Source organism: Anomaloglossus baeobatrachus, chromosome 4 (genome assembly GCF_048569485.1).
Source record: "Anomaloglossus baeobatrachus isolate aAnoBae1 chromosome 4, aAnoBae1.hap1, whole genome shotgun sequence".
Taxonomy (NCBI): Eukaryota; Metazoa; Chordata; class Amphibia; order Anura; family Aromobatidae; genus Anomaloglossus; species Anomaloglossus baeobatrachus.
Genome location: NC_134356.1, coordinates 378,719,777 through 378,734,240, shown reverse-complemented (window position 1 = coordinate 378,734,240; position 14,464 = coordinate 378,719,777). Strand labels below are relative to the sequence as shown.

The 14,464-nt window shown below is 44.2% G+C and overlaps 1 protein-coding gene across 1 annotated transcript in view; it reads left to right on the top strand.

Annotated features, from left to right (window-relative positions):
• The window catches only part of SEMA3C (semaphorin 3C), a 256,081-nt gene that overhangs the window by 216,945 nt on the left and 24,672 nt on the right, over positions 1-14,464 (top strand). Inside the window, exons 15-17 of the mRNA XM_075345216.1 lie at positions 4,217-4,374; positions 8,460-8,527; positions 10,798-10,928. Of these exons, the coding sequence (XP_075201331.1) occupies positions 4,217-4,374; positions 8,460-8,527; positions 10,798-10,928 (357 nt within the window). The remainder of the gene's footprint in view (positions 1-4,216; positions 4,375-8,459; positions 8,528-10,797; positions 10,929-14,464) is intronic.

Genomic DNA, 14,464 nt, shown 5'->3' with positions numbered 1-14,464 from the left:
GTGTGACAGCGAGAGAGCGACGAAATGAAGCGAGCAGGAGCCGGCACTGGCAGCTGCGGTAAGCTGTAACCAGCGTAAACATCGGGTAACCAAGGGAAGACCTTTCCCTGGTTACCCGATGTTTACGCTGGTTACCAGCCTCCGCCGCTCTTGCTGCCAGTGCCGGCTCCTGCACTGTGACATGTGGCTGCAGTATGCATCGGGTAATTAACCCGATGTATACTGTAGCAAGGAGAGCAAGGAGCCAGCGCTAAGCAGTGCGCGCGGCTCCCTGCTCTCTGAACTGTGACATGTAGCTGCAGCACACATCGGGTTAATTAACCCGATGTGTGCTGCAGGAGAGCAAGGAGCCAGCGCTAAGCGCGGCTCCCTGCTCTCTGAACTGTGACATGTAGCTGCAGCACACATCGGGTTAATTAACCCGATGTGTGCTGCAGGAGAGCAAGGAGCCAGCGCTAAGCGCGGCTCCCTGCTCTCTGCACATGTAGCACAGCGACGTTATGATCGCTGCTTCTGCTGTGTTTGACAGCTAAGCAGCGATCATAACAGCGACTTACAAGGTCGCTGTTACGTCACCGAAAATGGTGACGTAACAGCGACGTCGTTGTCGCTGTCGTTTAGTGTGAACCCAGTGTAAGACGTCTGCAGGGCAAGTAGAGATTAGATTCATTAGTAATAGCATGCCTAAAATCAATTGAGCACTTTAGGCATTGAGCACTGATTATATTGTACTACATCTAAATTCAGACACTTTACATTCATTTTTGTAAAGTCAAGTCCTAAAGCACATCAGAATTAAAAGAAAGTGTTAAATTGGGAAAAAAGGAGATTACATACAGAATGTGTCATTTTCATATGTATAGCTAGAACATGTACTTAGAATTATGTATCGGAGTTGTAGATTATAAAATAGGCTACTTAAAGACTAGCAAGTTCATAAATTAATGTGATGATTTAAGGCAATGAAGGCAGTGTTCCAATTTTGACTTTGGGTCTAGTGTGGCCAAAGGGGCATTATGTCTAAGGAAAAAAAATATTCATGACAGATCCAATCATAATACTATAACGGGTTATTGTAACACTCAACATTTATAGTAAAATTCACTTTAAAATGTTTGTGATACTTAATCAGATATAATTAGTACACAATTTATTAAATTGTTTAGAATGATCATGATAAGGCTGCAATAAAGGAAACAGTAGTAAAGGTACCGTCACACATAACGAGATTGCTAGCGAGATCGCAGCTGAGTCACGGTTTCCGTGACGCAGTAGCGATCCCGTTAGCGATCTTGTTATGTGTGACACCTACCAGCGATCAGGCCCCTGCTGTGAGATCGCTAGTCGTTGCAGAATGGTCCAGGCCATTTTCTTCAAAGGCGATGTCCTGCTGGGCAGGACAGATCGCTATGTTTGACACTGTGACAGGGTCACAGTGACTGCTGAGATCGTTATACAGGTCGCTACTGCGACCTGTATTGTTCCTGCATCGCTGGTAAGATCTTACTGTGTGACATCTCACCTGCGACCTCCCAGCGACTTACCAGCGATCCCTATCAGGTCGCATCATTTTCGGGATCGCTGGTAAGTTGTTGTGTGTGACTGGGCCTTAAGGCTAAGGCCACGTGCACACGTTCAGTATGTTACCTCAGTGTTTGTAGCCAAAACCATGAGTGGGCGAATAATACAGAAGTGGTGCTCGTGTTTCTATTATACTTTTCCTCTGATTGTTCCTCTCCTGGTTTTGGGTTAAAAATTCTGAGTTAAAATACTGACCAAATACTGAATGTGTGCATGTGGCCTTAGGAATACCCTATAAACCATGATAATGCTATGATAATGCAAAAAAAAAAAGTATATTAAAAACTTCAATATATTTTACATCTCGTAAACCACAACCATCTATAGAACTTTGGCTACAACCAAACCACTTTTTCTGTAAAGCCCCCATAGACATTGGATGGCGATTGGCCAAACGACGAATTGTCTGATTGTTTGGCCGGTGGCTATCTCTTCAGACTCTCCCATAGACAGGAGTACTGGCTCTGCCGAACACTCCTGTGTTCTCCATGAGAGAGCAACTTATCTCAGGTAGAGTCAAAGAGTTATCAGTCCAAAATCGGACATGTCAGATCTTTAGCTCCCTCAACAATTGATTGTTCGTGACTACCATACACATTAGACTGTCGTCCAAATCTGTTATTAGTTTAATGTGTATGCAGGGCTTAAAGGGGTTGTCCAGGCTTAACATGAAAGTCTGCAATGACTCTATTTGACTGCAGAATTATGAATCCACACATTGTGCTTTGTCATGATTCTCCAGTGAAGGGGATGGTTATGTGACCTCAAGAATGTGATATGAATATTCCAGGTCACATTCTGTCTTAGACGTGTGTGACCTTGCTCAATTCATTAGTATTGAGCAAGCCTGCTCACATAAAGTCAAAATGTGGCCAAGAGCATGCATAGCGCTGCATGTGGTTATATGATCGCCTGCTCCCAGAGCTGTCATTGGAGAATCCTGAACACGCGCACTGTGCATGCTGTAAAGATTCACAAGCCTGCAGTCACGCAGAATGACCGTAGGTTTTCATGCTAAACCTCGACAACCCCTTTATGATTGTATTAATACATGCTGCCATTTTAGCTTTAGAATAAACCATTTATTACTATATAAAATCTAATTTCAGAATACCAAATACCACAACTCGCACATTATTTGACGGCTCTTAGGGGCACTTTGCACACTACGACATCGCAGGTGCGATGTCGGTGGGGTCAAATTGAAAGTGACGCACATCCGGCGTCACAGGCGATATCGTAGTGTGTAAATCCTTTATGATACGATTAACGAGCGCAAAAGCGTCGTAATCGTATCATTGGTGTAGCCTCGGTCATTTCCATGAATTGGGAAATACCGATTTTACGATGTTGTTCCTCGTTCCTGCGGCAGCACACATCGCTGAGTATGAAGCTGCAGGAGCGAGGAACATCTCCTACCTGCGTCCTGCGGCTCACGCCAGTTATGCGAAAGGAAGGAGGTGGGCGGGATGTTTACGTCCCGCTCATCTCCGCCCCTCCGCTTCTATTGGCCGCCTGCCGTGTGACATCGCTATGACGCCGCACGACCCGTCCCCTTAATAAGGAGGCGGTTCGCCGGCCAGAGCGATGTCGCAGGGCAGGTGAGTGCATGTGAAGCTGCCGTAGCAATAATGTTCGCTACGGCAGCTATCACCATCATATCGCAGCTGGGGCGGGGACTATCGCGCACGGCATCGCAGCATCGGCTTGCGATGTCTTAGTGTGCAAAGTGCCCCTTACTGTTGCTAATGGCAGGTTTTCCCAGTGTTCATAGCTCTTTTGATTGTCATGTATCATAGCTGCACCTTTCACTATAAGTTTTTTATCTACTGTATTTTGGAAGAAAATAAATAGAATACATTTATTTTGTAATTTTTTTTTTTCAATCAAAACCTAGATTTGTTTTAGGTATAATAGTCAGTGTTAGGGGTACTTTGCACGTTGCGACATCGCTACTGCGATATCGTCAGGGTCAAATCAAAAGTGACGCACATCCGGCGCCAGTAACGACATCGCAACGTGTAAAGCCTAGATGCGCTGATAAACGATCACAAAATCGTCGTAAATCGGTGATCTGTGTAGCGTCGGACATTTTCATAATGTCGCACCAATAGGAGATACGATGTTGTTCCTCGTTCCTGCGGCAGCACACATTGCTGTGTGTGAAGCCGCAGGAGCGAGGAACATCTCCTTACCTGCCTCCACCGCCAATGCGGAAGGAAGGAGGTGGGCGGGATGTTTTCATCCCGCTCATCTCCGCCCCTCCGCTTCTATTGGCCGCCTGACGTGTGACGTCGCTGTGACGCCGTACGACCCGCCCCCATAGGAAGGAGGCGGGTCGCCGGCCAGAGCGACGCACAGGGCAGGTAAGTGTGTGTGAAGTTGCCGTAGCGATAATGTTCGCTACGGCAGCTATCACAAGATATCGCATGTGCGACGGGGGCAGGTACTATCGCGCTCGGCATCGCTAGCATCGGCTAGCGATGTCGCAGCGTGCAAAGTACCCCTTACTTGTGATTATTATAGGCTTTTTTACTAAACACAAGATATAAATGCAATCAATTCTAATTATTAAAAGTAATATGATAAGCCAAGAGAGAAACAGTTTGCTCAAAAATAAGTTTTCATTTTACAGCAACAACTGTACGTTAGCTCAGAAGAAGGCGTCACTCAGCTATCCTTACACCGCTGCCATATTTATGGGCCTGCGTGTGCAGACTGCTGCCTGGCCAGGGACCCTTATTGTGCCTGGGATGGAAACTTTTGTTCAAAGTTTTACCCTTCTGGCAAAAGGTAAGACATTTGTGTGTTGTGACTTGTGCTTGGTTATATGTGTTAATGTTTTGTTTCTGTCTAGACTGGAGGAGGTTTAATGTTAGAGTTTAATGTGGAAGTGTTAAAGTTTTATTATGTAGAGAATGTATCTGTATCAGAATAGTTATTTGTGTCACTTGTCTAAAAAAAGCACATTGTTGAATCACAGTTAAAACCCAATAATTTCAATAAGACAATCCCTTTTTACTGATAATCATGCAGTGTAAACCGACTGCTGATGAATTTTCAAAAAAGCAATAGGCTCATTCATCAGGTGAAATCTGTTTGCTTAATAAATCATGATTCTTGGTAGCACATCATCCCGTGTAAAAAGGGCATTTGCTGCCGAGAACAGTGAAAGACGCTGCACACAAAATAAATCAATCGTAAAAAGATTGTTTTGTTAGCATGGACCACTAATTGGCTAACATTTAGCTCAGGGGACTGAAACAATTTTTTTGTGCTTAGAGCTATTTGGAAATTTCTACCATCATTCGGGGGCTGCAGAAAATTATCAACTTGAAAATGACCCTGCTGTGTTTGGTCAAACAATTAACTCACTGTGATAGCTGGAGCTTCTTCTCTTTGGTGCGGCTGTGATTTTAGGCAATATTGATCTTGTTGCTCACAACTGATTCTCCAGGTTTGTTTCAGCTAGGACTGCTGTATATACATCACAGCCCGGGATGGAGGGATATACATCACAGGAGGGGATGGGGGCTTATACAACACAGGAGACACTGGGGGTATGTACATCACAGGAGATGCTGGGGGCTTATTTATCACAGGAGATGCTGGGGCATATACATCAGAGGAGCCGCTGGGTGCTTATAAATCACAGGAGGGATTGGTGGCATATACATAACAGGAGATGCTGAAACATATACACAACAGGAGGGGATGGGGGCATATATATCACAGGAGGGGATGGGACATATACATCTCTGGAGGGGATAGGGGCATATACATCACAGGAGGTGATGGGGCATGTACATCATAGGAAACACTAGGGGCATATACATCACAGGAGACACAGGGCATATACATCACAGAAAATGTAGGGGGCATATACATCACAGGAGATGCTGGGGGCATATACATCACAAGAGGGGATGGGGACCTATACATCATAGGAGGGGCTGTTGACATAAATGTAGAGAGGAGCAAATGCCAGGCCGGGCTCTGCTCTACTTCACGAGACTGAGCCATTGTTTGTGTTCCTCCCTGGACGAGGGCTATAACACTTACTTTGGTCTTCAGGGGTGTGTCCACTTCCCCGCAGCCAATGACCCTCAAAGACGTGGCAACACATCACACAGACAGTCTCTTTACAAAACAACAATTGGCTTATTTGTTCTTCAACCTTCTTGAGAGACATGGCCATTACAATCCCATTCTGCTGCCACTGTTCTCTGGGGTACGTCTTCTGTCTAGCCCTTGCCCGGGGTATTGGCCTTCCAGCGGCCAAGTCTAAACCTCAAGTCTTCCCCAATTCTTGTCTCTGCGGCTTCCCGTGTCCAATCGCTGCCTTAGACAGCTACACTATGTCCATCCCATGGTAAGCCGTAGGCTCTGGACACAATGTAGGATACCTCCCGATTCCCTGACTGGCCCAGGTTACCAAAATCTATCTGCACACCTCGAAACTCTCTGCAGAACTAACTCTCTTCAACTCCTGTCTCACAAGCCAACCCTCTGGCACTCTGTCACTCCTATCGTCTGGCTGTAGTTCCCTCAACAACCAGGAAGAATCTATTACTACTAACTACATACTAAAACTTTCTCTTACTCTAATATTTTAATAGCTAACATTCCTACTTAACATTCCTATACTTTACATTATTCCATTAACGTGTTAATCACACAATTCAGGTTATACTTTACATTACCATTAAATACACATGCAATATGCAATAAAACATTTCAAACTATTGGCCGCTAGATGGCGCTGACCGCTGCACTTCTCTGACTCTGCCACTTGTATATTGCCAGACCGTATTCTCCAGCAGCAGCAGCACTTAGACCGACACAACATAAAACATTATGTGTACATTTGAGGAGTAGGGGTAATCTGGCCACATCCTACATATGCATCACAGGAGAGGCTGTGGGCAAGTACATCACAGGAGACGCTGGGGGCAAACACATCACAGGAGATACTGGGGGCATAAACATCACAGGAGAGTCTGGGAGCACATACATTACTTGGGATGCTGGGGGCATATACTCACAGAGGAAGGCTGAGAAAAAATTACATCACTTGTGAGGGCTGGGAGGAATATACATCACTACGAAAGCTGGGGGCATAGACATGACTGTGGGGCATAGACATCACTGGGAGTTACAGACATCACTGAGGGGCACAGACATAGCTGGGGGTATGTACAGACAGCCGGGGGGGCACAGACAGCCATGCGGATGCTGGAGGGGCACAGACAGCCATGCGGATGCTGGAGGGGCACAGACAGCCATGCGGATTCTGGAGGGGCACAGACAGCCATGCAGATGCTGGAGGGGCACAGACAGCCATGCGGATGCTGGAGGGGCACAGACAGCCATGCGGATGCTGGAGGGGCACAGACAGCCATGCGGATGCTGGAGGGGCACAGACAGCCATGGGGGTGCTGGAGGAGCACAGACAGCCATGGGGGTGCTGGAGGGGCACAGACAGCCATGGGGGTGCTGGTGGGGCACAGACAGCCATGGGGGTGCTGCAGGGGCACAGACAGCCATGGGGGTGCTGGAGGGGCACAGACAGCCATGGGGGTGCTGGAGGGGCACAGAAAGCCATGGGGATGGTGGAGGGGCACAGACAGAACTGGGGGATGCTGGGGGCACAGACAAACATTGGGGACACTGGAAGCAGAGAACTGTTGGTGCTGGAGCAGCCACTTCTCTTCAGTAGGATGAAAGTGCATTGCCTGCCAACAAAGTATATCCTCATTTTGACACTGGCCAGTGTGACGACGTAATCCTCCAATGTATGGATCGCAGTGTTCAGTACTGAACAGGCTATATGCAGGGTTTAAAGGGATACATCCATGGCTGCCGCTCGAGCACTGCGATCCCTGGGAATCTTCCCTGGGGCCGCAGAAAAGGTCATCACGGTTCTCCACCTGTACCTGATCGGTAGTCATTTAACTGGAGCAAAGGGGTTTTCATCCAGCACTTGAAGATATATTATCCAAATTCCACAATATTCACGTACTTGATAAAATCATAATCAATTTTATTGGTGTACAAAAGTACAAATAATTAAAATCATTGCGTCTTACGCGTTTCAAGCCGAACAAGGGTTTCCTTGTTTGGCTTGAAACGCGTAAGACGCAATGATTTTAATTATTTGTACTTTTGTACACCAATAAAATTGATTATGATTTTATCAAGTCCGTTAATATCGTGGAATTTGGATAATATATCTTCAAGTGCTGGATAAAAAACCCTTTGCTCCATTACTCCCAGGATCCAGCCCGCTGACTGTCCGTGCACTGATCTCCAAAATCGTCCACAGCAAGTTTAGAGGTGAGCTGATCCTGAAAAACCTCTTTCAGTCATTTAACTCCACAATTTGTGTAGCCTAAACAAATTAAAAGGCTCTTTTTCTGACAGATCCATCCTGGCAATGTATTATATGGTTGATCATTCACTTGAGTGGTCAACAGGTTTACATTTCACCTGATGCCACAAATCTCCTCTTTACTGTATCATTTTTTTTTATTTTTTTTTTAAAGGGGTTCTCATATGTATAAATAGTTATGCTAAACATTCACGTAATGTAATATATTGCTTATGTTATTGCAGATTAATGCTATTAAAATACAGGCTTACTGTATTTCGACTGTAAGACCCCATTCTTCCAAAAAAAAATTTCTTTGCATCCTCAATGAACTACACATTAGTAATCATTGTGTACTATTCAGATCCTCGTTTTCTTCATGCGTAGTCAGCAACCATCACTTGTAGTCCATGTCCTCCTATTACCCTGCACACATCACTGCACTTTTCATTGGAGATTCCCGAGAAGTGACCCTATGGTTTACCTCTGTGCTTTTCTGATTTTATAGAAGAAGCAGGAGACAAGATATAAAGCATGGCAATCCAGTTACCCAGTGCCGTGGATTCAATCTAAAAGGTAATTTACAGAATGATCTTTAGCATGTCATAATAGTAAGTAGTTGGTAAGTATACCGCTGCATGTTGTGAATACTGTCACAGTTCTGTTTGCTATGAAATGACATCTTAACCCTTTCACAAGCCGGTCTCCGCCCACATGCAGTCCACCATCAACAGATCACTTAGGCTATGTGCCCACGCTGCGGATTTACCACGGATTTTGCCGCGGATTTGCCGCGGATTTACCGCGGATTTCCCGAAAATCTGCAGCAGCGGCACTTCCAAGCCATTTCAATGGCATTTTGGAAATGCTGTGTCCATGCTGCGGATTTTTCCGCTGCGGATTTGCCGCGGATTTTGATGCGGAAAAATCTGCAGTAACGTCAATTATTTGTTGCGGCTTTTGGTGCGGATTTTGGGTATAGAATGGTGAAAAAAAAAAAAAAATCTGCATCAAAATCCGCAGCAAATCCGCGGGTGCGGATTTGCCGCGAAAGTCGCGGATTTTCATGCAGAAAAATCCGCAGGTACATTCTACCGTGGACACATAGCCTTACATCGGAGGGAAGGCAGGGTTTTCCATTTTTTCTGTCTTGTACACACTACATCTGATAACGCTGATTTTACTCACAGTGTGAAGGCGTTCAAACAAGGCATGTGGCTCGCACTGGGCTGAGCACCGAGCGTACCTGAGGACAGCGGTGCTTGCTCAAGTGGTTTGCATACGGAAAGCTGTGTCGGTACAACCACTGAACTTTAGTATCCTTACAATTGTTTTTTAGATGATACATCGACCTTCAGGAATATAGACTAGAATGACCCAGGACTTCAGTCATTTATATGACAGTAAAATGAGCTGCAGAGCAGATTAAAAATAGAGCCCTCTCTCATGTAGTCCATTACCCAAGATTTTTATTTAGGATTGACAGCTAAGGAACCATATTTCTTTACCAAGGTGACCTATTACACAAAATACTATATATCCCACATGGATTTTGGTGTAGGTTTTTAGCCTCATTTGCAGCAGCTTTTCTAATCTGTGACATACTTTGCTAGCTTTGTGGTGTTTTCTGTATGCATATGATTGTTAACTTATTCACATAAAAACTGTTTATTTTTATGGAAAATAATAGAATTCACATAAAATAGAAGACAAACATTTTTCCATACTATATGATACACAAGACCTTGACTCTTGAATGGTTTATACAGTTTTCAGTTCAGTAAGTAGCTTATTGCTGCATGTAACAGATCTTCCCTGTCACTGCCTGAACAGCAAGATTAGTAATTACCAGTTTATTTTTAACATTTCTAATTTAAGATACGAGCTGAAATGTCACTTGTGCTCTCTGCTTCTTTCCTTCCGTGCTCTTCCTTTTATCCTACATTGATAAGGATAGTTTGAGTCACATTTAATAAACAAACATATCACTGGTTATTGTAGAAACAATTATTAAAGAGGTTCACCACTACTTTTACACTGATGGTCTATCCTTAGAATAGCTCATTAATGTCTTATCGGCCAGGGTCGCATACTTGGCACCCCCACCAATCAACTGTTCTCTGTCCCGTCGGCGGCAGCAGCCAGAAATGCTCAGTTCCAGAGCAGCCCCGTCAACTAAGAGGGATCGCAGCCGCGTACGACACATCCGCCTCCTGTCAATGGAATTTGGTTCAGCATTTCTGACTGCCTGCTGCCGCAGTCGGGACCAAGAGCTGATTGGCCAGAGTGCTGGGTTTTGAACTTTGGCGGATCACACATTGATGATTTATCCGAAGCATAGGCTATCAATGTAAAAGTAGTGGTCAACCTCTTTAACTTTTCCCCCTTTGTATTTATGCAAATGGAAACCTCCTGTAATCATAAATCAACTACAGAGAACATACTGACTATAGTAGTACAGTTTTCCAAATGACCACAAGATATTTCCTTTTTCAAAAAATATAATGTATAGAAATATATGTCGCTCCACATTTCGAAATCACCTGATTATGTTTCCAATATACAGCATGTACCTTGACCTTTGATCACAGAGCACAATTTCTGATTAACTGGTGCTTCATTTATGGATTTTTCCAGTGTAAACTGATGATTCTCTAGTCATTGATGATTTATAGTGTTAAAACCAGTGGTTGTTTAAGCTGGTAGCAAAGAACTTGTGATGTGGCTTTAGTACCTTTCATTTTCTTCCATTTGGCTCAGATATAGGTAGCTAGATATATTTAGCAGCTTGGAGCTTATTTGTGTGTTTGGCATGGTTAACAAGCCCTTACTTTCTTTCTGTACAGAGTATAGGAACACTGAAGAGATTATTCAGTACGGAGTCAGAAATAACACAACTTTCCTGGAGTGCGCTGCAAAATCTCCGCAAGCCTCCGTCAGATGGCTCCTGCAGAAAGATAATGATCGAAGGAAAGAGGTGAGTTTAGTTGTAACCTAAAAAACTGTGGAAAAGGGGCAAATCATGACTTAAAGAAGTTCTCCACTACCCTAACTCATTTCATTTTTTTATACATCAATCGTGCTATTATGTGCCACAATGCATCCATACTTTTATTATAGTAATATAAACTTTATATCATGTAGACAACATCACTTGGTGTCTGCCAGCAGCAGCTCTGATGTTTACATCCATCCTTTCCGCTCCCCAGGCTTACTGTGATCTATTACTACAAGTTCCATTATGCATTGCAGTGGCTTGTGATCCAGCTTTTAACTTGCCTACTATATTCTTTACCCTGGGCTACTGAAAATATTAGGAGATACCAATTGTCAGAGCAGCCCAGGGTAGCTACCAGCCCATCTGGCAATTTCCAGATAGCCAGTATAGCTCTGTCAGTGTAATTGTTATGCAAATGTTGGCGCTTATGTGCTGTCCATGTCAGTGATTGGATTACTTAAACCCTTTGCTAGTGAAGAGCTGCAATCTGCATTTCAAAAGCAAAGGTGTTGTACCCTGCTGTTACTACTGAATGAAATTGTCAGTGCAGCTTGTGAGCCAGACTAATTGTGATTTACTCCAAAATGTCTACACCCACCATTAAGAGCGCAGTAGCAACTTCCTTTCATTTGGTCTGATTTTTGTGTTGGAAAAGGAAGTATCAGAGGAGGATAAAAATCTGCATAACAATCTGGTACTATGTCATCCTTGCTGAGATGCGCCCATAGAAGCTATACATCCAATACAAGTATATTACAAAAGGTATTGTCTTGAAGAACTATGATATATGGCAAGGGAATGAAAAAGTAGTGGAAAACCCTTTTAATCGGAAATTCTACCAGAGATTCCATATTTATTTCTATTAAAGAATATATTGACATTACTCTACAACAGTACTGAAAATCCAGCTCACCGCCACCTGACTTCACCGTCCCCCAGACTCGGATATCGGCCCTGCCCTGGCCGCGAAGCAAACAGTGAAAGATATAGCCCAGCTGGGTGCAACAACAGTGTTTCTTTATTTTTGCATGGACAGACAGTGCATAAACTAACGTCAACGAGTTTCTGGCTGAACGCCCTTAGTCTTCGACTAAAGGCGTTGAGCCAGAAACGCGTAAACATTAGTTTGTGCACTGTCTGTCCTTGTATCCTTGTACAAATAAAGAAACACCGTTGTTGCACCCAGCTAGATTATATCTTTCATTGTATACTCTACAACAGTGTTTCCAAAACTCCAGTCCTCAGAGACCCCCCACAGATCATGTTTTAAGGATTTCCTTAATATTGCCCAGCTGATCTGATTATTATCGAGGGATCAGAAATTTCCAGTTTGCCTCATCTGAGCAGTACTAGTGAAACCCTGAAGATATGATCTGTTGGGGGCTGTGAGAACTGGAGTTTGGGAAACACTGCTTTAGGCCTCTTTCACACGTACGTGCCTCCGGTACGTGTTTGGCAGTATTTTTTTCACGTACCGGAGACACGTACACACGTAGACCTATGGATTCCTATGGTTTTGGACACACGTAAGTGTTTTCGCATGGAACGTGTGTCCGTTCTGTACTTACGTGTGTCTGTGTGTTTCTCAAGCCGACATGTCCGTTTTTCTCCGGCATCACGGGTGTCACACGAAACGCAAACATGTCACACGTAATGCTAACGGACCACACGGATGTGTTCTGTGTGACACGCACCGGAGAAAAGACATGTGTCTGTGAGAAAAAAAAAAACCTTTACTCACCTTCTCCAGCCCTGCAGTCTCTGCCGCTGCTGTCACTTGCTGCCGACCGCCGCTCATTATGCTCATTGAATATTCACTTCACTGCGGCCGGAAGCAGCAGCAGCGGGGAGTCGGCAGGACCGGAGACCGAAGATCAGTACCACGGACAGCGACGCCAAGGACAGGTGAGTATAAAGTTCCCGTTCTCCGCGTGTTATCACGGAGAACACACGTGAGCCATACACACGGCAAGGGCAAAACGTACCTCTGACACGTCCGTGAAAAATGTGCGTGTTTTTCAGGGACGTGTGAAAGAGGCCTTAGAGGATGAGGATCTCAAATATGTGGCTCAATGGCTGTGAAAAAACTACAAATCCCAGCATGCCCTGTGTATGTATGTATTTGTTTAGATTGGACTACATACAGAACAAACTTTATATATTGGCTCTACATTTCATGTATGTTGTTTAAAATCTCCCTAAATTATTGGTGTAGTTTATCGCTTGGGACTTTCCAAGTATCAGTAAGCAAAACGCCCTGGCCTAATCTGCAATAACATAAAATATGGTGACTGTGCAGGCTTATATTACCACTCATTCTATCACTTCATGTCCTACTACAGGGTTATTAGCTGGAGAAGCAGACCTATAATTATAGTATCATAGAGAGAAATATTCTCCTCTTCTCTCACTGCTATGTGCTTCATGGAGATATGTATTTTTTCAGATGCACTTTCCTTTGACATCTGTGGCTATTTCCAGAAAGCCGAATTTCATTTCTCCATAATTAGACATCTTATATCCACAACAGCTATCGGCCATTACCCAACAGTGTTTCTAGTGACGCAGATACAAGCACTAATGTATTTCAATGGTTCTAAGGGCTCTGTGTTTACTGTCTCCACTCCACGTTTATAACCCTCCATACTATTTTATAGAACAGGACACCCTTTGTGCACAAACGCTTCTTCTTTTGTGGGAATTTACATTTTCCTCTTAACGGCTTGTTCCATGTAAGTTAAAAATTGATCCCAGAAAATACTGCTTCTTGTCATACATGTAACATTTTTGGTCATTGTAATGATTTGCTGCAGGCCTGAGGTTAAGTGGCTTCTTGTCATTACTCACGTGTCTCCACAATCTTTCCACATATCATACATGTAACAGAGAGAGGTAGTGGAACGGGGCTTTCAAAAACCGCGCCAAGGATCCCAGATGTAATCTTGAATCAATGTATTTTTATTTTAGCATAGGTCTACGCGTTTCAGGAGGCTCAGCTCCCTTCCTCAGGACCAGCAAGCACAAGATACATCACAAATTGAGATTTGATGTATCTTGTGCTTGCTGGTCCTGAGGAAGGGAGCTGAGCCTCCTGAAACGCGTAGACCTATGCCAAAATAAAAATACATTGATTCAAGATTACATCTGGGATCCTTGGCGCGGTTTTTGAAAGCCCCGTTCCACTACCTCTCTCTGTTATCTGCCGTTTGGGGTACTGCTGCCGTGATCCACATACATGCTGCTACAGGAGTTGTGCCTGTCACAACCCTGATTGGTGAGTAGGATTACTCTTCTTTACCCCCTGGTTATCAGGGTAAGACCCTATGCGCTTTCTTTTCCACAGGTCTTTTGCCTTTGTCACATATCATACATGCACATATTAGGGCCAATTTCATGTTTTCGGGATTGTGGAAGGGAACGAGTACACTAACCAAATACAATGAAACATGGGGAGAAGGTACAAACTCAGTGTAGTTTTGCTTTGGAAATGTTTGATCCCAGTGTAAAAAGGGAGA